Genomic DNA, 26,905 nt, shown 5'->3' with positions numbered 1-26,905 from the left:
CTTCAGCATTTATTGACAATATGTCTTCAAAGATGGACTCAGAAACTCTTTGGATGCTTTTATTGACAATTTGAGTACAACCTTAGACATAGTTGCCAAGTATTTCTTTACACAGTTCAGAGAAAAATAAAGATTCTTCTGCAAAGACTTTATTTCTGTTCTTTTGTTAGATTCACAGTTTGTTGCACCGTTGAATGCTCAGACATGTTCATTTATAGTGGTTTGTGATTCACGTTCATTTACAGTGGCTGCTTGTTCTTTAACTTGTTTTAAGAATCAGTATTCTATTCTGAAAAAAAAAAGAAGGTACCACCAGGAAAGTAGCAGGGACCTAGGACTTCTACTGCCTGCATGAGTGGGAGCAAACTCTGTCTGCCTGGCACACCCAACAAGCCATGCAGACCGGGAGGGGGCAGTAACAGCAAAGTCATTAAACCGCAAAGCTGTGGCGGGTATGAGATGCTGGGTGCCCCCCTACAGAGGGAACCATCTGACTGTCCTGCCGGCTCGGCTTATGGAGCTGCTACCTGCTGGGACTGTCGGTAACTCACAGGCAAGCCCCGCGTGGGTTCCAGGCTGGTGACCTGTTTCCTTCTTACGTGGGAGACTGGCTCTCCGTTATCTCTGTACCATCCATAGGCTCCCTGACAGGAGGTGGCAGCCTCTGGGCCGTGCTGGGGAGGTTGGATTTTCCAACAGAGTGAAGCCATGTGAGGCCCTTCCTGCTGACGAGGCTGCCTCCCCCCATCATTTCCCAGCTGCAGGACCTCTGAGGAAGATGGAGAGGGGGGACTGTCCCTGGATGGATGGTTAGGGACAGAGGGACAGATGTCCTGGGGGAGTCTGCTGGGGTCCTTCCCTCTCTCCCTCCAGCAAAGATCTCTGGTGCTACGTCTACAAAGACAAAGCCTGCTACAGATTTCATAATTTCCAGGGTCTCTAAATCCAAAAGAAACTCTGTGCTCTAGTGAGAGTCAGTGATGGTCACGATCTTCCCGAGAAGGCAGACAAGAACAAAGACAGTGGTTTGACTTTTCCATCACACGCGGTGCTGTGAAGGATGAGGTTTGCCGCATTCAGTGTAAACACATCTCTTTTTGATGTATTGTGAATGCCTCAAAAATAAAAAAAGGATGAAAACTTGATCAACAATCCGATTCAAGCCATGTTAACGTGAGGAAATAGTCTTGTGTGAGTTTACATCCTAGAGAACTGAACTCTGAATAACCCGTTGGGCGGGCAGAGCCCCGAGTGGGCTGTCCTGAGCCATGTTAATTACACTTATAATGTATTTTGGTTCCATATCACAGCGATTCATCCCCAATGACCTCTTTATCCTTTTAGGCACGTTTTTGTTGTTGTTGCAGTTTCCCTTTGCACTCTGTTGCTTTGACAACTGTAATCTGAATCAGATCTGAAAGGGGTCCAGAATAAAATATTTTGGTATAAAATATTTTGATACAAAAAAGTGTAATTAACATGGTCCAGGTGGACAGAAAGTGCATAAAATTTCATTTTGATGATCTGGAAACGCTCCTTCCTTACAGATTCTGCTTTAATAACCTGCATGTTTGTTACCACTGAGAATCATTATGAAATCATTTCTAAAAGTGTCCCCTCTAGAGGCACCTTATTCATTACATTGACAGTGAAGCCAGATGTATGAGCTTATTCTCCAAGCTCAACATGAATGTTTAAAATCAAATTCTCAATTTTGTAATATTTTCAGAAAAACAATTTCTTTCTAAAGTTGCATATAATTAAATGAAGTGAAAGTACTCTAAGTTTTGATTTCTTCCCTATACATTTGAACATTCAATGTTCAGATTAAGTTTCATAATTTCTCACTTAGTTGACAAGCTGATTCATGCAGAGTTGATATTCCATTAATGCAATACACAAAAATAGAATTCTTGGGGATAAACACATGGTTTTGACTATTGCCTGTGGTTCTTTGGGAATAGATGCTTTCTGAAAATTTAAATAAGAGCATCGCTTTTTAAGCTGTGAATGTCGTTCTCAGAATCCATTGCAGTCAATCTTAGAGAGGACCACTGACAATAGCTCCTCAAAACTATTTCCCACCTCACCAAAGGTTTCTTCCTATTATTTGCTGAAGGTAAAAGGCAGGTAATTGAACCTGAGAAATCTCTGTGTATTTTTCCAGCCTGACTTGAATTCACTCAAGAATGACAACTCATACGAAAGGTGAATGGCACTGCCATCTGTGCCCTGGTGTCCGTGTATTGCCGAGGCCTGTGAATACTTCCTGATGGTCTCACCATTAGCTTGGCTGCTTGTCAGGGGCACAATGAAAGGGATCCTGGGAGCTTCCCTTATAACTGTTTTCGTGATTTTGGAAAGAACTTAAAGTAAGTGTGTGTGTGTGTGTGTGTGTGTGTGTGTGTGTGTTTAGAGAAAGAAGTAGCAGATGACACTAGGACACTCTGTACGTTTCCCAGCGGGATGGCGGCTGAGTGCGCCTGCGTGACCGCTGCTTCAGCTACACGTCGAACCAGTGGTCCCCCATGCAGGCGCGGTTCCACTCCCAGCCGCAGTTCCAGCACCACTCGAGCTGGCACTGGGGCTGCGGGCACTTCATGTGCATGCACCCTCCTGTGGGCAGACAGAGGCCACAAATAAGCACCCGGGAAACACTCCTGCACCAACCTTCTGTTCCAGAAATGCTTTCTAACAGAATTATTGCAAGCCATCCAAGAGCAGAATCTGAACTGAGGAAAACAAACCAGAAAGCCCACTGGGAAGTTCTAAAGTTCTGACATTCGTTAAGAAATGAGAGAATAACCTATATGGGAAAAAAATCTGAAAAAGAATGGAGATATATATCTGATTCACTTTGCTGTACACTTGAAACTAACACAACATTGTAAATCAACTATACTCCAATAAAAATTTTAAAAAAAAGAAATGAGTGAGATCGAAGCATGACACGTCCATCAAGGACAGATTTTACTTGTAAATCTGAGTTTACTGACGACTTCTCTTAAGATGGGATTTAAAGACAAACGCTTTGTGTTTCACAGACGGGGTCAATTCCTTATTTAAATATATAGTAAATTTAATATTTTAAGTATACAATAATATATTTAACAATTTAATACATAATAACGTCAATATATACTAGGAGTAATTTTTATCCTTTCTTCAGTGTTACTTGGCTTGAAAAAATTCGTAAGACAGGAGTTGGGACAGCTGTTCCAAAAGCATTTAATAGTGAATAGGTTCCTTCATGCTATTCAAAATTTTATTTAAGATGAGGATAGAGAGAAACTAATGAATAATACTAGGTGCTCTACATCTGTTACGTCATTTATTACTCAACAGCACCTTGTGAGATAAGGGTGTTAACTGGTTGTAGAATTTTCTCAAGGTCTCAAGGCTTTTAAGTGTGAAGCCAGAGGTTTAACCAAGATGTGTGTGATTCCAATGTTCTTTCTTTCATGGAACAGGGCCTTTCCAGTATGAGATGAAAAGTCCCTTATTTTGGGATTCCTCACCTCCCGCATTTGTTAAATACGTTCCCTATTTGCTTCTGGGGATCAGACACCAAGTCTGCCATGAAGTCAAGAGAAAGTTATTTGTATGAAGTTATATGTAGAGAACTGTTTGTGAGTGACTTTCCCAGATAACCCAGCAAAAGCAATGTCTTTCCTTGAATTCCTTGTAGCACTGAATGTGTTCCATTGTTCAATTTTACCAATTGCCTTGTTAAGCCATTTTTTCTTGCCAAATTTTCCAAAGAATTGCTTCAGTGCTGTCTCATTTTTATATTTGAAGCTTGGCATGAGAGCTTGCACTAATATAAAATATTTATGAATATGTAACTAAAGGCATTTGTTTTAGACCAACTTAAGGGCATTTAAAATCCCATAGTTTTCTACTTCTTTTTGGTTTGCTTTAAAGATCATTTAAAAACTCAAATACGTGGAAAATAAAGGGAAAAACGTGTGATACTTTTCTCTTACTATTTCCCAATTAGCATTACACAATTACAGGATTGTGTAATTTTCAACACATATTTATTCATTGTGCACTTAGGATGTCAATAATATAATAAATAATGTAATACTGTATAATCACTTAAATTTCTCTGGAATATCACAAAGAATGCTTAAGCAATGTATTCAAATTCAATGGACTATTAAGTGAGACTGAATGAAAGTTTGAGAATGTTTTCCTATTATACCAAAATCTTAACGGATCTGGAATACTAGCTTTAACAAGTAAGATTTTATTATAGAAACCAGACTCACAATGGCACAGTGGAATAAGAAGAAAGGAAATAGCAAGAGAGAGGATATTCATGTTGTTAACTTTCTTTTCTTCCTGGTGTGTAATATGGAAGGAATATGCTAGACCCCATAATATGGAGAAGGGTCAGAGACTCCAATTCTAAAAGCCTTGCCAGCTTAAAAGTCAACTCGAGCAAGAAGCTGCTGACCATGCCATGCCAATTTGTGGATATTTGCATGGAGAAAGTCTGGCTGCCCTCTTAGAGGATTCTGTCTCCTGACTGACGCTCAAACCATGAAAAGCCCCAACTGTGCACAGCCAACACCATGGCCTGGGCTGGCCACTCTGCCATTAGATTTAATGAGAGATCAGAAGTTCTTGAACAACCTGAAGGCAAATTTAACTGGCAACAGACGCTTATTGCAGAGAAAATGGATCCTGAATCTCATCTGTTTGAGGTGGAAGTAAAGGAAGAACTTCCGGGGATTAAAGGGCGTTATAGGAGGGAGTGCCAAGTTCAGCCTGCGTTTAAAATGGAAATAATTCTCATTATCATGACAGCTTTGCTGAAGGAAGAACTACTGTTTTGGGATTCAGTTGAATATGAAACAGGCTATGAATTTAGGTAGAGAGCTAGATAATGAGAATAGCTTTTCTTGCTAATGGAGCCTAAGTTTGTTTTGGTCGTAGTGATATCCTTTAAAACAGTAGAGACTATCATTAATAAGCTGAAAGTTTCAGCTTTTCAGTTCATAGGTTAAAGATCTATAGGTGTGACCTCTAAGCCAGTGGGAGAATCAGGTTTCCCTGAAACTAAATCCAGTCCTGCCTAATCCCGGACTCCTAGATGTGTTGTTAACGGTCTGACTCTTTCTCAGTACGGGTCATTCATCTCAAATTGATTCAAACAAAATTTTGAGAAAACATAAACCTGCTCCTTAGTCCTTCATGGTCATACGCTACACAGAATTGTGAAGAAGCATTTTCCCTCAACAATATATTCTGCGCATTTTTTTGTTTTTTAATATATTTAGCTCTACCTCATTCTTTTAAAGATTGCCTGTCCCTCTATCCATTAGAGAACACTTGCATATGCTCCAATTTTTCATGATTTAATGATTCTGAGAATATTCTGGAACACATGTACCTGGACCTTTTGCAAGTAATCAAAATTCCAAGAGACAGAATTACGTGTACAATGGGGATCCACCTTTAACATGCTACCCTGGTTATGGTAAAGTGAACACACATTTTGTTAAAAATTAAAAGCAGTTGTAGACACTAAAAACAAAAACCTAGAGGTGAAAAATCAGAGCTTTCCATGTATAGTACATCACAGTATTTCAAAGAAAGAACCAGATTAGGAGACATGTCTATAGTCAGGAATCACTTGACTCCTTCAATTCCACCTTCTGGGGCTGCAGGTGTGCTCTGACTCAAGGCAGACCTGAGCACATCGCTTTCTGGCCTCACACCCTGGAGCGGTTCCCTGTCTGACAGAATCAGGTCCAAGCCCTGCACGTCATTCTGGGCCCTGCATTCCACCCACCCACCGCTTCAGCAGATGCTCCTCATCTTCGTCCAGGAACTCCGAACAGCTGGGCTTCTTGCACACACCGGCACTGATGGTTTGCCCTCCCTGCCTTTGCACTACCTGCTGGCTGCCTGGAAGGCTTCTCTCCCACGTCCTCGCCTGGCTCATAACCTTGACCCTTATTCTCGGTGCAGGCATCGTCTCCGCCAGGAAGCCGCCTCTTAACCCCAAGGTCTTTCTTTACTAGCTTGTTTTCTCTGTCATATTTTATAAGATTACCTATTTATGTGTCTATCTCCTTTCCTAGCTCCTTTTAAATTCAACAAATATTTATTTATCGGGTACTCTTCTGGGCCCAGGGGATAGACAGCCAGGGTTCCTGACCTTTGAAAATAGCAAAACGGGTCTCTTACTGTTGAATCTGCATCCTTTAAGTACCCGTGAGACAGAACACTGGCCCGTGCCCATCAGCACTGCACATCCCCGCTGATGAAAGGCCTTTGCTTCTTTCTCAACACTGCTCAGTCCGTGAGGAATAGGAAAGCTCTTTCCTCTGATTCTGTTGTTGTCTCCTCTTTATGGGTGCGGGCCAGCCTGCTGCATTTCCAGGAGCGTTCCAGTACAGGAAGGAGTAACGATGACTCACTGGATAAACTCTCTTCCCACCCATCCCACCCCCCTCCCCCCACCCGGGAGACCACTGATCCAGGGCTGGGGGCCTGGCCTGTGGCTGCCGCTCTGGGAGGTGTCAGCGCTCTCAAGTTTGTATTCATGAAGACAAAGGACGTAGCTGAGGAAAGAGAGCCTCAGGGCCCACCCTGGGGCCGCGGGCTCGGTTTCACGCACAGCAGGCCAGCTCTCAGCCCCGACAAACCAGTGAGTATTTCTAGATATCAGAGTACTCTGGGGAAATATTGGAATGGGAAGTTTCCCTAGCATTTTCCTTCTTTCTTTTTTTTTTTTTTTATCAGATGCAAAGTGTTTAATAGTGTTAATAATATGTAATAATAAGGGCAGCTAGTGAAGGCCCAGTGAAGAGAACGTGGGAAAAACAGTACCTGTGCTTCATTGATTTCTCAGCCGCACTAATGCCGCTGACCCTACCGCGCACGTACTGACGTGCTTCACATTTAGAAAGAACTCTGGGTGCTGGGCTGGGACGGCTTTAAGACGGATGGCACGGGTGCCCCGCCGGCTCCCGCGAGGTAGCAGGGTCCCTGGGAAGGGGGCAGCCCAGAGGAATGCTCTGAATATAGACTAGAGTTTGACTTCCAGCAACACTACAGAGCCCGGGAGGGCTACACAGCGATGGCCCCCAGACCGCATGATCGCACAGAGCAGCCGTCAGAGCAGGGGGAGGTCAACGGGGGGAGGAAAAACCACAGCCACGAGCATGGTCGTGTCCCCAGAGCCAAGCTGCTCTCCCTCTCAGTATCCTCCAGCGGTTGCATGGGGCCACTTGGCAGGAGGCAAGGAGACGGGAGCTGGGAGGCGCTCCTTCTGGTAGGAGCTCTCTCAGGTCTCCCCACAGCTGTGGTGGCTCCCAGGATGTGAGGAGGCGTGGACGTGACCACACGTGTAAGGGAAGGGAGATGCTGCCCTGGGTGTAGACTATCCCCAGGGAGAATCATCCGAATATGGATGGCGGTGTTTCTAAGCCCGTAAACCTGTGCAAAGTAGCAGATATACGTGGGCTCCTGGGAGACCCTGACTATGGTGAATGTCGTTTCATCCATCCAGAGGTGTCTCCAAGTTATCCCCTCCCATGCTTAAAATTTAGAGAGAAGCTGGTAGAAGGCAAAAGTCCCATTCAGAAACAAACTCATGGAAAGGCTAGTTTAATGAAGGAGCCAAGCGGCACCCCAACATAAGGCACTAACTCTCCCGCCACAGGGATGGTGAAACCAGAGCCCAGAGTGTGTCCCGTGCTCAAAGGGATAGGAATCACTGACGTGAAAGAGAGAGTTTCATGGCCAAAAAAATTGGGAACCAACTGGTTAGACAAAGTTAAACAGATTTCTTTACAAAAGGCATTCTGAATGGCTTGAATATATGTTACGAATGGGGATAATAATAGCTTCCTTATGTGTTGTCTGTGAGGATTAAATGATCTGATACTCAAAGGGAACTTAGAACCAGCGAGAACTTAGAACCAGCATTTAGTAAGTGCTCAGTACAAGTCAGTTGTTTTCCTTGTTGTTATTCTCCAAGAGGGGATACAGTGGGAACCAACTGCCAGATGTACATGACGTGGTGGCATCTGCCTTTCCCCGATGAGTATCTCTAGATACCAGAGTAATATGGAGGGCACTCGGGGGGAAATATTGGACTGGAAAGTTTCCCTAGAACTTGTTTTTAAAAAATCAGGTGCAAAGTGTTTAGTAGTGTTAATAATAAATAATAATAAGGGCAGTGAGTGTTTCTTGAGTGCTTTCTCTATGCCAGGCACCGGGGAGGCATTTGCCACCCACCATGTCATATGATTCTATTGCTGCGGGACAGCTTCTGTTATCAGCTCTATTTTTCAGAAGAGAACTTGCAGCTTAGGAGGCTAAGAAACTTGACGTGAGAGAGCTGAGACTCAAACTCTGGCCAGATGGCGCCAAAGTCCCAGCGCTGAACTCCCCAGCTAGCAAGCCCTCGTAGAGCCCCTGACTGTCCCAGCCACGCAGCCGATGCCCTGAGACGCCCTCACTTCTTGCCCAGCCCAGACTCACCATGTTTTTCCACCGGCACGTGGCAACGGGGACAGGGTTTAGTGGTTTTCTTGATTGTTTCTTTGGAGGCGTGCTCCCACCAGGCTTGCTCTGCCGCCTTCTCATCAACTCGGTAGGCCTGGGTAAATGAGACAGAAGGAGCTGAAATTCAGATCTTCACAGTGGGCTCCAACGTGGGTCCCTTGAAACACTGCACAGGAGGTTCTTAGAGATGGAAGTGCCTTCAGGCAAGAAGCTCAAAAGTAAACTCACTTGACAAGTGGTGGACGGCTCCTGGCCATGCAGGGACATGCACCAACATGGTTTCTTGGCATCTGGCCTGTGCTTACAGGCTAAGACAAGACTGCAGTTTTGCAGTTTGAGTTCCTCTTTTTTATTGTCTTGAATAATTGTAACAAATAACATCTAGCGGGTGCTTAACATGCAGGCAAGGTGACACATACTCTTAAAACCTTCTTGTTAGACACTTGATCAGGTGAGTGTACTAGTTTTTATTTTACATTGAGGATTAGACATGTTAAACAATTGCCCAAAGCTGATAAGCAGCAGAGTCTGTGTGGCTCCAAAATCTTTGCTTTTAAACTTTCTTCAACATCTTATTATCTCTCATTCCTGCACCTGGACAGGAATGTGGTCACAGACAGGACGGGGCAGGAACAGGGAGGTGAGGCTGATGTGACAGAGGCAGGGGCAGCAGGAATAGGGAACAGCCAGAGGTCAAGGCTGGGCTCTGGATCCAGCCGCCTGGGTTCAAATCCCAGCTCCACCTGGGTGGGTGGCTTTGGGAACATTCCTTAACTCTCTGAAAGTTCCCATCTCAGATGGAAATCAAAATGCCTAGTGCCTTGTGGTATCAAGGATCAAGTGGGTTAATTTCTTTAAAGGTTCAGGACGAGTATCTGACACACATTACCTGATAATAGAATGACCTCCAGATCTACAACAAGCTCTCAGAAATGTTTGCTAACATTATTCAAGTCAGAGGAATGAATCATCCATGACTCATATACCACGAAAAAGAGAAGGGATTTCAAAGGAGCCGCTGAAGATATTCTGTGCCTGTCTAATTGTTCAGACACTACAATCTCTTCACTTACTTCAGTGCTGAATGACACATGCAGAAAAAGAATTGGTACATTTTGGAATTTAGTACAAGAACTCTGTGGTCTAGAAATATATTTCAAAATGTTAATCCGAACAGAACCCCTCCTTCTTGGCCTCTATGGTATTAAATTTTTTTCTTCTATGCTTTAAAATTAATACGAACGTGCGGGTCATTTTATTAATTTGTAATGACTCTTAAAACATTCCCAGGGGCTTCCCTGGTGGCGCAGTGGTTGAGAATCTGCCTGCCAATGCAGGGGGACACGGGTTCGAGCCCTGGTCTGGGAGGATCCCACATGCCGCGGAGCAACTGGGCCCGTGAGCCACAATTACTGAGCCTGCGCGTCTGGAGCCTGTGCTCCGCAACAAGAGAGGCCGCGATAGTGAGAGGCCCGCGCACCACAATGAAGAGTGGCCCCCGCTTGCTGCAACGATAGAAAGCCCTCGCACAGAAACGAAGACCCAACACAGCCATAAATAAATAAATAAATAAAATTAAAAAAAAAAAAAAAACATTCCCAGAGCTATTTCTAGATTAAGAAAGTACTAAAAATGACCTAAAACATAAATTAGTGAAGAAATCAAATAACATGAAATGCTCTAATACTCTGATATTACTCTAATAATAACATTGATGATACTTTACAAATTTATAACACATTGTTTTTTACACTTTGATTTCCATCATTTCAGTGGCCCATCAAAGTAACCTAGAGAAATCAGGCAGCTATCAAACTTATTTTACAAAGGAGTCCTCTGAGTAGTAAAAAGGCCAAGTGCCAGGTTTCAGGATGCTCGCCGTGTGTATAACAGCACCAGGGCCGATCAAATGCAAAAATTTGGAAAACCTGAAGGATGGAAACCCAAACCAGAGATGTTCACACACGGGGTCTCCGCCCAGCACCATGGTCTCTTAGCAGGTTTTCTAGGTGGTGAGAGTGAAAGCAAGAGGTGCTGGGATGGCTGTGCTTAGAAACGACTGTGTCAGGGCTTCCATGGTTGAGAATCCGCCTGCCAGTGCAGGGGACATGGGCTCAATCCCTGGTCCGGGAAGATCCCACATGCTGCAGAGCAACTAAGCCCAGGTGGCACAACTACTGAGCCCACGTGCTGCAACTACTGAAGCCCACGCGCCTAGAGCCTGTGCTCCGCAACAAGAGAGGCCACCGCAATGAGGGGCACATGCACTGCAACAAAGAGTAGCCCCCGCTCGCTGCAACTAGAGAAAGCCCGCGCGCAGCAACGAAGACCCAACACAGCCAAAAAAAAAAAGAAACGACTGTGTCAGTAAGTAGAGCAATCATCCTCGGACACCACAGTGCAGGGAGGGACCTAGATCAGATGTGGAATCTGGTGAGTGGATCCTTCATCCCAGATTCGAATCCAACTTTTATCATTTCATCATTAGATTCTAAATATTTTTGAAATGTTTAAGTTTTCACTCTTTAAGAGTGAAGTATTAGGAGGTAAATAACTGTTTATACCTCATTTGCAGCATTTAATGGTTTTTATGGTAATTAGTATTTATGTTTCTGTTATTTCCAATAGAAAGTGAATCCATCCAAGGCCAAGATCACGTTTGCGTCTTCCTCTTCTCTCCAGTGTCTGGCACAGTGCACGGTACCTAGTGGGCACTCAGTATGTTTTAGCTGAGTCAGTGAACAAATGACACATCCCATGAAGGCACCAGCGTGACAATCGTCTGGAATAGGACCCCGTGAACCAGCAAGGGCATGTGGGGTGCATCACTGATGGTGGTCATTGAGGTGAAACCAATTCCTTTCTGTTAATCAGCTCTCCCGTTCACAAAGGAAACTTCCTTTATAACTCAGAGGACGTCATGTGATTTGTGAATACTTTGTTAGAATAAAGCAGAGTCAGTTTAACACTAAGAAGCAACCACAGGTCACAGAAAACTTCCTTTGGCTCTGGGACAACGTAAAGACCACTCATGGCCCAGAGCCCAGTGATAAAGCTGTGATGAATGCGAACCGACACAAGATTTAGTAAGTAGCTTTGTATCGCAAGTACGCGTCTTCCAATCAGCTCAGATTCACGTGTGGTCCTAACCCTCAGCGAACATAGCAAATACTCTTCCCGATCTTATGTCCCCAGCTTTTCTTTTTAAGGTTCAGGAGCTTGTAATTCTGTAGCAATGGTTTAAAATTGCTTACTGGAGGCATACAGATCAGAGAAATATATAATGTTACTTACTTATCAAAGACTAATTTGAAAATGCCACTTTTCAGCAATATGGCGCACTGCATGCTAAGTGCAATTTCTCCGAGGTCTATATACCTAAAAATGCTGGATGAAATATGCAAGAAAAGTCTTTGCTTAATGGTTGATCTGATGGGAAAGTCAGGAAAATCCCTGAAGGTCAGGATAAGAAAGAGAAAATCTTACTGGTGTAGTGAGGGAGGAATCTGGTGTTTGCTATGGGGCTATTTTCCTAGTCCCAGGCTGCCCAAGGCCTGGTCTTTACAAGCAGAGATGGGACCTGGGCCAGAGCAGGGTGGATGGTGGAAAAATCCTCCCAGAAGAGAGAATTGATAAGGAATTGATGAAAAAACTTATGTGCTGGCCTCAGCCTTTGTCCTATGGTGGAGCAGGTCGGAGAGACAAAGTTCCTCTGAGAATTCCCAACCACTAAGCCTTATGCACAGCGTTTGTGAAAAGAATTCATACCACTTGATTAGCTTAAAAAAGGACTCATGCCAAAAAGGTAATTTGAAATACTCCCGGATTGGCAGTATACCCAAGAACCTGGCTGAAGCAAAAATATTTTCTGTAGAGTAATGCACTTTAAAAAGACAAACCTCAAAAAAAAAAAAAAAAACCAAATAAAATTCCAAGAAATCTGGGATCACAATAAAAAAGTCACCAAATACAGGCGAAAACAAGCTACCATGAGTGAAAGTGGCAGAAGTGCAAAACTGCAGAATTTGACCAGCAAAGGTTGTGGATATTGGAATGATCAGATGCAGAGTACAAAATAAGTATGTTTAGTAATACAAATAAATTTATTTATGAAAAAAATAGACTCACAGACATAGAAAATAAACTTATGGTTACCAAAGGGGAAAGGGTGGGGTAGGGGGAGAGGGATAAATTAGGAGTTTGGGATTAACAGATACACCTACTATATATAGACAGATAAACAACAAGGATTTACCGTATAGTACAGGGAACTATATCCAATATCTTATAATACCTATAATGGAAAAGAATCTGCCAAGAATATATATATACACACACACATAAATATATATGTATGTCTATGTATAACTGAATCACTTTGCTGTACACCTGAAACTAACACAAAGTTGTAACTCAACTGGAGTTTAATTTTTAAAAAAGTAAATCAATCAATAAAATGGCATGGCATCCCGTTCCTCACATGCTCATGGAACCAGCTCTCTTGCCCTCTTGCTGGTTTTCCCATTGATTCCATGAAGAAGACACAGAGCTGTGTCTAGGAATCGTGCCGTGACGGCTACAAAGTTGTAATAGGTTTGCAGTGAGCATGTAGAGGCAGGGAAAGCAGGCTGGTCCAGGACCCTGGAGCTGAGGATCGGGATCCAGGTGTGGAAGGGGATGGGGCAGGGGAGGGAGGTCCAAGAGGGAGGGGATATAAGTACACCTACAGCTGATTCACTTCATCCTACAGCAGCAACTAACACAGCGCTGTAAAGCAATGATACTCCGATAAATAAATAAATAATAAAAAAAAAAAGAAGTAACAGTGACCATGTCTATTATATTAGGAAGCTGTGCTCTCTGTCAGGAGCTCGGAGTAGATCATTTAATTTAGCGATTGTAGCCTTCCGTATAGGTAGAGCTGTTGTCAACTATTTCAGAGGAAGAAACCTCAGTTTCAAGAAGCAACAGAACTTGCCTGTGGCCACAGAGACTTCGAGCAGCAGAATCCGTGTGTGACCCCTGGACTCCCTGATTTCATACCCCGTGCTTTTGCTGCTACAGTTTCTTTCACGATGACGTCGCATGTTACAGAGAGGACTAAGGGTTGAAGGCCATGGCACTGTCACAGAGCGGTTCCACACCCTGAGGCCGAGGGGCGGGAAATCTCTGCTTCCTCTGCGCCCAGCCGACGCCCTCACTCTCCACCACTCGCCCCGCTCTGTGACCCCCTGCTGTGGGGCTGGATCTCACTTCCGCCTGACCTGCTGAAACTGTTCTCAGAAAGGACACGAGTGAGGCCACAGTTGCCAAAGCCAATGCCTTTTGTCTACCCTTTTCATCTCTGATAGCCCCACCGCCCCTAACACTGTGGGCTTCCTTCCTCCCTGGTAGAACAGAGCCACGGAGAGCGCCCAAAACCCCTCAGGCGGCCTCCGCCCACATCAACATTATTCTTGTTTCTTCCGCGTCACCCACTTGGATCCACATGGAAGGACAGCCGGAGACCCGCCTCTACTGCTGCTGGCCTAACTGATGTGGGGAACCAAGAAACACAGCTCTGGATCATCCTCATGTGCCCAGATGACTGTGTTAGACCTTCGACTATCAATTCCTGGGGGAAAGGGGTGTCATCAAGTCTCTTCTGCTGAGATCTCTGCTTAGCAGCTTTTATGAGTATCCTTGATACTGATATCAAATCCTTCTGGAATGATCGCGAACAGAGGCCGGATGCCCACTGCTACAGGATCACCTAGGGATTTAGAAAACACACGCACACCTTTGCTTGTGCTCACAACCTGGAGATTTGGATTCAGTAGTTCTGGAATGGGGTCCAGAAATGTGAATCCTTAAAAACGCCCTGGGGGCTTGTGGGGCGCAGGGAGGCTTGGGAGCCATCTCACTTGAGCCTGAAAAGCATGTTTAGTTGGATAAACTCACCCTCTCTTATGCCTTTAGTCATCAAGCTATAAAGCAGTGACTTGTCATTGTGCTGCCAGGAGGCGAAGGCTTGGTTGTCACTCAGCATTATCGTCCTACATGTGATTAACTGTGGCTCCTATAGGGCAGTGTGACAGTTAGGTTAATTGCACAGACCTCTGTGCCTGCTTTGTGTTCACCCGTCGTGGGGAGGAACGGTGTGTGAGTGCGAGTGGGGGGGAGGGGGCGGGATGTGGTGTGGGTGGCATGGGACAAGTCTCTCTTCTTACACAGTTGATGGCTAAAAATAGCAATATCCTACAGTCTCCTATATACCTTCAAAATTGCCTCAGCGAGGTCAAGTATTGGCATGACAGACAGTCTGTGGCTCAAGAAGGGACCATGGGTTTTGTTTATAAGGGGCTCATTGTTAAGTGAACACTTAGAGGGGCCTGTGGCATGGGAAGTGGTTCAGAGCAGGGCTCTGGAGTCATCAGTGCCTGGGTTTAAATGCCAGCATCCTTCTCTACTTGCTGGGTAACCGTGGACAGACACCGAGCCTCAGCGTCTTCTCATCTGTAAGTGTGATGAATACAGTCCACCCCTCACAAGGGTGGTCGCGAGTCAAGAATATAAGCATGCAAGAGCTTAGCAAAGAGCCTGGTGCACCGCGAATGCCAAGTTCGTGTTTTCAATGATTATAACCATTATCTTGTCGTCATCATCGTCCTCACCTCGTATTTATAGAGATGAGACTATCAGACTGTAGGAGCTTGTATAAACCGAAAAGACTACTGATGTCTCCTTTAAAAAACACAGGTAAATCAAAGCAAAGTGCCCTCACAGAGGTTTTAAAATTTGTGCCTAGGAGACCCTGTTAATACGTATGCAAGTTAGAACAACTTGAGAGACTGTTCGCATTCATGTCATCTTTCCTGCTTTAGGAAACTTATTTGTGACATCTGTTTAGTCAATAATCAGGCAAGTATATCCTAATTCTAAAAGTCAATTTAAATCTATTTTCCAAAAAGGATCAGATTGCCATAAATCCCTGAAAACAGTTGGCTTAATTCAGATTGTGAATGCGTTCAGGTGAATGCCGACTTTGAAGGGGTCCCAGCTTCCCCGGAGTCACAGCAGGGTCAGGTGGTCTGGTCCAAGACCACTGCTTGTGGGCAGCGCGCCCCCTGCTGGTGAGTCGGAACACCGCATTCCCCTTTCAGGCCAGAAGATTCTTGGAACTATTATTACTCTCTCTTTTCGGGGCAGTATACGTACCTATATAGTATTAATTTATATAATAAACATATACAAGAAATAACTACTCGTTATATCTTTATCTCTATGTGTGTTTAGAAAGAAATCACTGAAGTGCTAGGATGTAACGAAGCGTCTGGCTGGGGGCTGGGTTGGGCTGCTGGGCCGCACTCTCTGCACTAAGTTCCCAACTTCCCGGGCCACGCTCTCAAATTCAGTTTGGAAGAATATTCTTTTTTTTTATTTTTTTATTTTTTTTTTTATTTTTGGCTGTGCTGGGTCTTCGGTTCGTGCGAGGGCTATCTCTAGTTGCGGCAAGTGGGGGCCACTCTTCATCGCGGTGCGCGGGCCTTTCACTATCGTGGCCTCTCCCGTTGCGGGGCACAGGCTCCAGACGCGCAGGCTCAGTAGTTGTGGCTCACGGGCCCAGCCGCTCCGTGGCATGTGGGATCTTCCCAGACCAGGGCTCGAACCCGTGTCCCCTGCATTAGCAGGCAGATTCTCAACCACTGCGCCACCAGGGAAGCCCTGGAAGAATATTCTTGATGAAGGCAATAACAGTGGTGATTTCTGTTCTTAGTACAATGGGTACCAAACACCACTTGGATCGCCACTTAGACCTTATATAGCCCTGCCCCACGGGACCTTGACTGCTTCACAGAGAGGGAGGAAAGTAAATAAATAATGTCTATTAGCATATTTTAAGATTGATGGGGAAATGGGACAACATAAATATTAAGATTATTAACAGGACATATATACACTACCAAATGTAAAATAGCTAGCTAGTGGGAAGCAGCCGCATAGCACAGGGAGATCAGCTCGGTGCTTTGTGACCACCTAGAGGGGTGGGATAGGGAGGGTGGGAGGGAGGGAGATGCAAGAGAGAAGAGATCTGGGAACATATGTATATGTATAACTGATTCACTTTGTTATAAAGCAGAAACTAACACACCATTGTAACGCAATTATACTCCAATAAAGATGTTAAAAAGAATTATTAATAGGTATCATTTAATGGGAATTTTAAAGTTCTTTGTGTTCAGCTATTATCACACATTGACAAATGGGAAAAATCTGCACTTGAGCGAGGAAGATAAGCTAAGTTGTATTCTGGATGATGGAGATCACTAGTTCATGGTTTGCTCAGTTCAGTAATGACTAAAATTATCAATGTAGAAAGGATTTTGAGTGTGGAGGCATCACTAATGCACAGAGGAAACCAGAGCAGAGAACAAGCTTGTCCTTTGTGTAAAACGTAGATATTCTGGGACAAAGCTGACTATTATTCTTCGCTAGAGCTGGCACAGAAATCCCTTCATTCAGCAAATATGTGTTGGATGCCTGTGATGTGCCAGGCACTGTTCTAGGTACTAGGGATATGTAAACAAAAGAGATGATAAACAAACACCAAACGAAAAAATCCCTGCCTTGTAGCGCTTACAAGTTAGCAGAACAGTGGTTCTTAGCCTGTGGTGTGCATTAGTACCACCTGGAGGCCTTGTTCAAACACAAGTTGCTGTAGATCTCCCCCCCCACCCCTCCCAGCTCGCCCACAGTCTCCTCCCAGTTTCTGGATCAGTAGGTCTTGACATGTTCCTGGGTGATGCCCAAGCAGCTGGTCTGTGGACTACAGAAGTAGCAGAACATCTGCATACACTGCAGTCAACACAGATACAAGGAATTGTGTGTGTGTGCTCTAGCACACGTTGTCTTGAATGTGTACGTCGAATCTCTGCAGCCTGATGTAATCCTGTGGGGTGTGTGTGTGCTGGAATGAGGATGGATGAAGAAAGAACCACCTTGTTTAGTGCACACTGGGATTTGTCAGGCTCCACACTAGGCGTAATGCATGCATTGTTCATTAAATCCTTTTGAATTTACAACATCATATTACAGATGAGGAAAGCATGGCTTGGAGAGGTTACATAATTCACTTAATGATGACCACAGTTCATGTATCAGTTAGGGTTCTCTAGAGAGACAGAACCAGTAGGATATATATATATGTATAAAATATGTGAATTTACTTTAAGGAATTGGCTCATGGGATCGTGGGAACTGGCAAGTTCAAAATCTGTAGGGCAGGCTGGAGACACAGGTGGAGTGTCTATGTTACAGTCATGAGGCTGAATTCCTTCTCATCTGGGAAATCTCAGTCTTTGCTCTTAAGGCCTTCAAGAGATTAGATGAGGCCCACCTACATTACAGGTCATCTCCTTTACTTAAAGTCAGCTAACTGATGGTAGATGTTGACCACATCTACAGAATACCATCCCAGCAGCACGGAGACCAGTGTTTGACAAAAAAAACTGTGCAACATAGCTTAACCAAGCTGACACAAAAAAATCAACCATTACAGCTAGTCACGGCTGAGACTCATTTTCAACACCAGATCAGTTTGACTTCAAAACCGTTCTGCCTGGCCTTGGATTTCTCACAGGATAGCGATGATCAGATAAGAGATGTACACTTAGTTCTTGCTGAAAGAAATTAAAGGTAAACTTGGAAAGCAACAGCAATAAATTAAAATGTGCTGACCCTTCATGCATGTGTTTGGCAACTGCTTCATTTGATAAGAGGTGATCAGGGAGAGCAGATGAATTATTTTTCCCACAGCTGGTCTACAAGCCCTCCTGTCCTGCGGATGACAATATATAAATACATGTATCCCCACCCCCCCCCCCCATTTTAAATCAATCAGTGAATAAAGGATTCATTGTAGGCAGGACCCAGATCTTAGTTTTTCAAGTCTGTACTTCACTCAGAAATGCTTCGCCTGTCTTGATTTTCCTGCCCCTGCTGTCAATTGAAAGCAGTGAACACTCCTTTTTCCCCAGGTCACTTCACTTCTGGCCACCATTTCTTGAAAAATATATGATTTCCCCTAAGGATTTAGCGCCATCTGGTGACTGCGAGGAGCTCTGCAGGTATCTCCCCTCTTCCTGCTCGAGGAGGAAATGCAGGGAATCTCCAGGGCACGTCTTCTTCGGGCGGAGCTGAAACAGTCTTTGGTGTACGTGTGTCTGTGGTGAGTGTGTATGGGAGGTGTGTGTGTTTGGTGTGTGATGTACGTATGTGCTGTGTGTGCGGTGAGTGTGTATGTGGGGTGGGGTGTGCATGTGGCATGGGTGTGTGGTCTGTGTTGAGTATACACATGCAGATATACCACATATGCGTGTGTGTGTGATATATGTGTGTTGAATATGTTGTGTGGTGTGTGTGTGTGTGTGTGTGTGGTGTGTGTGTGGGGGGTATATGTGTGTGGTAACAAGTTTCTGTAAAAATGCTCTCCACGTGATGGCGTTGCTCCAACAGCTGCTCCTGAGTCTGGGGCGCAGGGTGCGGACAAGCGGTCCAGGTGAGGGCTGTGCTTTCAGGCCTCCTCTAGCGAGCCGGCCAGGACTCCTAAGCCCGCTTGGATCCGGAGGGCTCGGGGCAGCCCCGCGTCCACATGAGCTCCCCACGCGGGGAGGCGGCCGAGGCGGGGACTCTGGCCTGGTGTCTGCGAGGAGGGCTGAGCTCCGGCTGGGACCGGGGAGATCGTGTCCTTCAGTGGGGACACCAGGCTGGGAGGACCTCCTGGGGCTGGGAGGCTTCTAGAAACCCCCGCGGGAGAGAGGCTGAAGCCCCAGGCAGTGCTGCGGGCAGCCCAGTTCTGCTCTCTCTCCAGTGATGGCCGCGGAGGAGAAGAGAGCAACTGCGGAGGACGGGAGGGGCTGTGGGAGAGGCGGAGCCCTGGGCCCGCGTGGTAAGTCTGATGTGTGAATGAGTGAGTGTGAGTGTGTGTGTGAGTGTGTGTGAGTGTGTTTGAGTGTGTGTATGTGAGTGTGTGTGTTTGTGAGTGTGTGTGAGTGTGTATGTGAGTGTGAGTGTATGAGTGTGAGTGTGTGTGAGAGTGTATGAGTGTGTGAGTGTGTGAGAGTGTGTGAGTGTGTGAGTATGTGAGTGTGTACATGAGTGTGTGTTTGTGTGAGTGTGTGTGTGTGAGTGTGAGTGTGTCCACACGCTGAAGTGTGCTTCCATTTGTTTTTCAACGTTGTCTTTCATTTTCTCTCTCTCTAGTGCCTGACATTTTCAGCATTCAGCCTTTAAAATACCCAAACCTCAAAGCTGTACCATTTTGTAGTACTTTACAAGGCATAAAATACTTCACATACATTCTCTTTCCATTGTTTGTAGACCTTGCTGGCCCAGTGTGGCAGGTGGGGAAAAACGCTGTAAGAATTTGAGAGTCTTGCCTGGAAGTGGAGGAGAGTAGCAGCCCAGGGCCATTTCTGCTCCCCCAGGGCCAACAGACCAAATGCTTGGGGAATGCACTACAGGAGCTCCGGTGTTGTCTTCTGCACCTATTCTCCTCCTTTCTATTGAATGACAGGCGGACGAGGCGCCTGCATTTCCTGGGCTCTAGCACTGTCATTACATGTCTGCATATCTGCCACTCTATACATCCAGAGTCAAGAATTTGAGCGCAGTGCATTGATAAAGCTTCATTACTTAAACCAACAGGCGATTCAGGAGCTACACTCCCAAATAACTGTGGACCTAGACCTCTGGGGATAATAAATTCCCCCCGTCTCCCGATCCTGGGGCCGCACTTGTGTGAACAGCAGTAAATGGCCAGGAGATAAGTGTGCAGAGAGTCAGCCAAGCACACCCAGGAATCCAGTCCTCCTGGGCCATCGCTGTTTCGCTCTCCTTCTCCAGGGGAGGCACGTCCCTCAGCCTCTGGTTGTAGAACCGGGGAGGTTGAGGTAGGGGTCCTGGGTGAGGGGTGATCAATTGGAGATGATTAATCGGTGTCTTTACCAGCCAAGGCATCCCTCTGAGGTGGTCTACGCATCTATTCCTTTACCCGCCCAGCACCTCTGCTGAGATGTCCAGAGTGAACTCGTCATCTCTCCCCGAACACCTTGCTTCTGTCCCTGTGTTTCCTCTTCCAGTGAATGGCACTGTTACCCACCCAAGTTCACCCAAGGTGGAAATTCGAGCATTGACATTAACTCATTACTGCTCTCATCCTGTCCTCTAATTCATTGCCAAGGTCTGGATCCTACCTCAGACCCACCACCTCTCTGTATCCCCGCTGCCCTTGTCAGCACCCTGATGAGTCTCTCTAGTCTTGACTCTGCTGGTGGATCCTTGGCTGCACCCCAGCCCTGCCCCACCTTGGGTACTGGTTTCCCCAGCTGCTGGCAATTTTGGCTGCATCTCTGCCGAGACGCTACACAGGACTCTCCCTAAGTCAAAGCGCTGCCTCATTCCAGCCACAGTTCCTTGTGGAGGCGGGGACAACGCACACCCGATGACCAATTGACGTATGGATGGACGGGTGCTAAAGATCAGCCTCCAGCCCCGCACTCAGGGTGAGACAACTCTCAAGAGCCGTCTTAGTTCCCGGGCCCCGCCCCGCCTCTACCTCCCCTCATCTCCCACTGTAACGGCATCACTGCAGCTTCTACCCCTGCTCAATCCTGCTTCCCTCTCTTCCTAAGGTGTCATTCCTGAGAGCACGCCCACAGACACCTCCTGTCTGCCAGACTCAGAGGCGGTTTCCCTGGGAACGTGACCTATGACAGCTGGTACCAGGAGTGGTCCTAGGACGCCAACCATATGATGGGGCAGGGGACAGAGTTGAACACCTGCCAGCTGGCTGCCAGAGAAGAGGCCATTCCCTGTGGGACACGAGCCCTGGAAGCTTTGAGTGGTGTCAGAGCTGCGAAGGGCTGTGCACTGGGTTGGCTCCAGTGCAAGCAGTCCTGTCTCTGGGGCTGTACAAATAGGCAGACCCCATGGTATTCAAGGTGTGTGTGGTGAGAAAAGATGTCGCACGGAGTTTATTGCAAGCCAGTAAGAGAATCACAATGGCAATGTCTAGAGTTCTGAGCGGCACTGTTTGGGAAAAGCTCCCAGCGTGCGCCTGAGCCCCATGGAGCTGGAGCGCCGGCAGCAATCCTTCACGAGAGGAAGGTGGCGCATCTGGGATCAGGCCAAGCAGGACCACGGTGGACGAGTCACCTGCACGAGCAGTGGGTCAGACCCCCATGTTACCCATCATCCACTGCTGGGCCACCGGTGCCTCTCCCCTGGCTCGCAACTCTGGCTGCATGGTGGCTGTTGACACAGGGGTGCAGAGGGAGCTGTTTTTATGGTCCAAGCTTGGTCCACAATTGGGTTTGCTTAGCATGTGTCTTTGTTTGGGCTGCACTAACAAAATATCACAGACTGGGGGGCTTATAGACCACAGAAAATTATTTCTCCCAGTTCCAGAGGCTGAGAAGTCCAAGATCAAGGCACCAGCATGGTCACGTTCTGCTGGGAGCGCCCTTCCTGGTTCATAGCTGGTGTCTTCTCGCTCTGTCCTCACACGTGGAAGGGGCGAGGGGTCTTTGTGGGGTCTCTTGTATCAGGCACTAATCCCGTTCGTGAGCTCTCTACTCTCATGACTTAAGTACTCCCAAAGGCCCCAGTTCCTAATACCATCGTCTTTGGGGATTAGGATTTCAACATATGAATTTTAGGGGGACATATTCATTAAGACCATAGCAGCATGTGAGTGCAAGCCAACAAGGGATGGTTGCTGTACTATAACCCTTTCTTAGGGTTAGAAGAGAGTGGTGGGGAGAAACCCTCTCAATGGGCAGAGCTTTGGGCAAAGCAACTGACCATACACTTTGTGTGGGATGAAGAGGGTCCTGATTTAAGAATATATATAAACTCGTAGGCAGTGGCAAATGTCTTCACAGGTTAGTTAAGGGCATGGGAGGAGAAAATCTGGAAGATTGAGGACAAAGAAGACAAGGAGATCTGCATAAAAGGCATGTGGATAGAATTGTGAGAGTGGGCATGAAATATACAACATACTCATGCCCACAAGAGAGCATCTGCCACAGAAAGGGGCCTTCAACCAATAAGTAGAATGATCCAGCCAGTTGACATCAGCCAGTCACACCAGTGCTGGTCAATGGACTCCTGAATGGAGCAATCATGGTGGCAAGATGGCAGCTCTGCTTGGATCCTATAGCTTAGGCTTTCACTTGCCAAGTCTGAGGTAGCTACTGCCACTGCCAATGTCCAACCTGCCAGCAACATTAAGTCCCTAGTATGGCACATCCTTCAAGGAGAATGAGCTGCCTGCTGATGTCAGGTTGATTATATTTTTACCGGGAGAGGTAAAAATTCCATCTTGACAGGAACTGACTCCTATTCTAGGTATGGGTTTGCCTTTCTTGACAACAGAGCCTCAGACAGAACCACCATCTGAAGGCTTATGGGATCTTGTATAACATCACATTGGACTAAAGAAACCCACTTTCTAGCAAAGGGCGTGTCACTGAGGGCACATGACCATAGTGCACACTGGTCCTGTCACATATCATATCACCCAGAAGCTGCTGATCTGAACTAGTGATCGGCCTGCCTTTCAAGATACAGCTGGAGCTCCTACATCTCCAGCAGTAAGTGGAGATGAGGTGCTATTCTTTTATTTTTATTTTTAAAAATTTTATTATTATTATTTTTTAACATTATTGGAATATAATTGCTTTACAATGGTGTCTTAGTTTCTGCTGTATAACAAAGTGAATCAGCTATATGTATACATATATCCCCATATCTTCTCCCTCTTGCGTCTCCCTCCCACCCTGAGGTGCTATTCTTCAAGATGAGATTTACACTCTAAATAAAAAACCACAGTGCGGTACCATGTCTCCAATAGGTAGAACACGATGTTTGAGGAATCAAGGGGTGGGAGTAGGAATGTAAGCCCCACTTATTATTACTCTCAGTGACCCACCTGGGAATCTGTGCTCTACCTGGGCAACTTGGAGCCTTACAGATACAGAGGCTCTGGTTTCCACAGGGAAAATGCTTCTACCAGGGAACACACCAAGAATCCTATTAAACTTCAAGCTACAGCTGCCATTTGGTCACCTTATGTGTTTACCCAGAGACTGGCAGGCAAGGAAAGGAGTCACCTTTCTGGCAGGGATAAGTGACCATTAGGAAAAGGTAGGGCTGCAGCTATGGAATGGAGGGAGGAGGAACACGGTTGGCACCCAGGCGATTCACTGTGGCATCCCTTGGTGCTCTCCTGCCCAATCCGGAGAGCAAATGGTCGCGCTCAGTAGTCACGGCTTTAGAAAGGCAGGTAACCAGGGGTTTGGGCCCATCAGGGGTAACCTAGAGGTGCTTGGCTGAGGGTGAGGGTGAAACAGTCACAACCCGCAGACCAACTGCAGTGGTGTGAGCTGGAGTTCACCCTGCTTACCTCCCTCCTGTACACCTCCCTGGTCTCTTCCTCTTTCTCTCAGCAGTGCAAGGGGCGGACTGTAGTGAGTGCTGTGAAACTGGACGGAGCAACCATTTCCCCGGCCGCTGGGTATGTTGGCAACAGACAGCTCTCTGCCAAGTCTCTATCCAGGAACTGCCCTCAGCTGAAGCAAGCGGCTTCTTCCCCCAAGGTCCTGCTCCCTCCTGGGTCGGGGGAGCTCACAGCCAAAGACTGGTCTATGTGAGGGGGTGTAAACTCCTGCCCTCCTGCCCCCCTTGATGCAGAGCAAATCTGAAGGACCATCCGAGCCCCAGAGCTCCTTACAGGACTGGCTGAGGCCCCTGCTGCAGGTGTACCGCAGCTCACCCGCTCCCTTTGCCTTCGCCCTGCACGTGCTATTCCCCAAAGTGCCCTCCCGCACCTGCACTCAAACCTCAAGGGTCTCAGAGTTTGCTTCCTAAAAACACGATCTATTACGATTCCCCCCCTGTTTTTCCTATTACAGCTGGTGACCTTTCAAAAACATCAATCTGATGATGTCAATCTCATTAAAATCCTTTAATGCCTTCTCACTGCCCTTAACTCTAACCTCCGTAACCTGACCCATAAGACTTTATTTGCTGACTGCTGCCTACTATGGTCGCTGCCACCAACACTTACACAACAGTCATACCGAGCTTCCCTCGTTTCTCTGAGTATGCTGTTCTCTTTCATCTCTAGAACTCTGCATATCTTGTCCCTCTGCCTAAAGCGCCCTCCGTGCCATCCTTGCCTGGATAGTCCATTTTTTAGGCGTTAGATTTCATTTCTTCCTGTGAACAGTTCTGTAAATCTCTTAGAAGCCTGGATGTCATAGCTTCCTGAACGTCCCCTTTTGTGGCTGTTGGCACATAAATATTTTAATTACTTGTTAAGTTGTTTTTCTGTCACTAGATTATAAACCTCATGAGATCAGAGGCTGGTTTATGTTTAATGTTGTATCCAAAATACCGAGTGCTGTGCATGGTGCATAGTAGGTACTTTATAAATGTTTACTGAATCTCTCTATTTTCCTTCTTGTAATTGATTATAAGAAATTCAGACTTAGCTGAAATAAGGTTCAAAGTCATGGAACACAGAGTCTGCAGACACAATTCCACCTATGGGTAGATGTTTAAATTTTTTTAAAGTTAGTTCTTGACCTTTAAAAATAAGGATATTTAACATAAACACATGGATTTCAAGCTACTCAAACCTTAAAAAATCAGTTGGGGAGATCTGGTGACATGGGTCCCTCATCTCTGCCTGGTAACAACTGACCTGAGTGTCACAGCCGTGTGGCATTGACAAGCTATGCACACCCTGGCCTGGCACAGATTACATCACGGTCTGTGTGTAACTGTTCTTGCAGGCTCGTGTTTTGATGTGCTTTTCTGCTGTTGTTCTGTCTGTTGAAATAGGAAAGTTAGACGAAAAGTGTACTCTATCTTTATACTCAAAACATTGAGAGGCGTGTGAGTTTAATCCAGCCTACTTGGCTTGTTTATATTACTAGGCTGGTGCCTGTTAGCATTTAAGTTTGCCACCCTGGGACAGCCAGCATTAACCTGCATATCTCCCTTTTTCAAAATGCAGAGTGACAGCAGTAAGCACTACTGATCTGGTGATGATCAACTCTATGACTCCTGGCAGGTCACTCTCCCTCCTCCCACCTTGCCTGTCATCTACATCTATTGCAAAAAGTTGTAATGAGGCTCAAAATGTGATGGTGTATTTGAAAGTGCTTTGTAAACAAGTACTACACAAGGGTAAATTATTATTATCTTTCCCTGGGCAAAATGGTGGTTTTATTCTTCTAATTTAGGAGGCCGAAGGAGGGAACAGTGGTTTATTGTGGGAATCTTATTTTCTCTTATGAATCAAAAGATTACTGACACAGGGACTTCCCTGGTGGCGCAGTGGTTAAGAATCTGCCTGCCAATGCAAGGGACACGGGTTCGACCCCTGGTCCAGGAAGATCTCACATGCCGAGGAGCTACTAAGTACGCAAGCCACAACTATTGAGCCCATGTGCCATAACTACTGAAGCCTGTTCACCTAGACTAGAGCCCGTGCTCCGCAACAAGAGAAGCCACTGCAATGAAGAGCAGCCCCCTCTAAGCCCTGGGGGGATAGCCACAGTGAGTGCTTGTGCGTCTGTTAAGAATTGCTTCTTTGTTTGCTATAGTCTCATGGGTCTCATGGACACAGGCCCTGTTGGTTTTCAGAGCTAGCTGTTTTCGGAGCCAGGCCCTCTGGTGGGAATCTTAACAGTTGGGGCCTTAGATGTGAGGTCCAAACCCTTTGCGCCTCTAGGAGAAGTTGAGAGTTGGGGTTCCTGTTTCAAGTTGGGTATTTTCTCCTTTGTCTGGTGTACAGGAGTCACTCAGCTAATCTCTGGATCCCTGTGACTGTATAGCGTATAGCCGTACAGGCATACCTCATTTTATTGTGCTTCCCTTTGTTGCACTTCACAGATATTGTGCTTTTTACAGATTGAAGGTTTGTGGCAACTGTGCCTCAAGCAAGTCTATCAGCGCCACTTCCCCAATAGCATTTGCTCACTTCGTGTCTTTGTGTCACATTTTGGTAATTCTCACAATATTTCAAACTTTTCCATCATTAGTGTATTTGTCATGGTGATCTGTGATCAGTGACCTTTGATGTTACCATTGTAACTTTTCTGAGGCCCCATGAACCGTGCCCATTTAAGACTCCCAACTTAAGCGATAAATGTTGTGTGTGCGCTGAGTGCTCCACAGACCGGGCATTCCCCTGTGTCTCTCCCCCTCTCCTCGGGCCTCCTTATTCCCTGAGACACAACAATATTGAAATTAGGCCAACTAATAACCCTACAGTGTCCTCTAAGCGTTCAAATGAAAGGAAGTGTTGTAAGTCTCTCGCTCTAAA

General features: G+C 46.0%; 1 protein-coding gene across 3 annotated transcripts in view; it reads right to left on the bottom strand.

Moving 5' to 3' along the window:
- PRKN (parkin RBR E3 ubiquitin protein ligase) overlaps positions 1–26,905 on the bottom strand; it is a 1,292,350-nt gene that overhangs the window by 20,347 nt on the left and 1,245,098 nt on the right. For 2 of the 3 annotated variants that reach the window (XM_036871111.1, XM_036871112.1), the window contains exons 12-13: positions 8,506–8,623; positions 46–2,616 (exon numbers count right to left, since the gene is read on the bottom strand). In XM_036871111.1, coding sequence (XP_036727006.1) covers positions 2,504–2,616; positions 8,506–8,623 — 231 coding nt within the window. In that variant the 3' untranslated portion in view covers positions 46–2,503. Of the gene's footprint in view, positions 1–45; positions 2,617–8,505; positions 8,624–26,905 lie in introns of those variants that run through there. The other variant, XM_036871110.1, reaches the window with a different exon arrangement.

Source organism: Balaenoptera musculus, chromosome 12 (genome assembly GCF_009873245.2).
Source record: "Balaenoptera musculus isolate JJ_BM4_2016_0621 chromosome 12, mBalMus1.pri.v3, whole genome shotgun sequence".
Lineage (NCBI taxonomy): Eukaryota > Metazoa > Chordata > Mammalia > Artiodactyla > Balaenopteridae > Balaenoptera > Balaenoptera musculus.
This window is presented reverse-complemented; position numbering and strand designations above follow the sequence as displayed.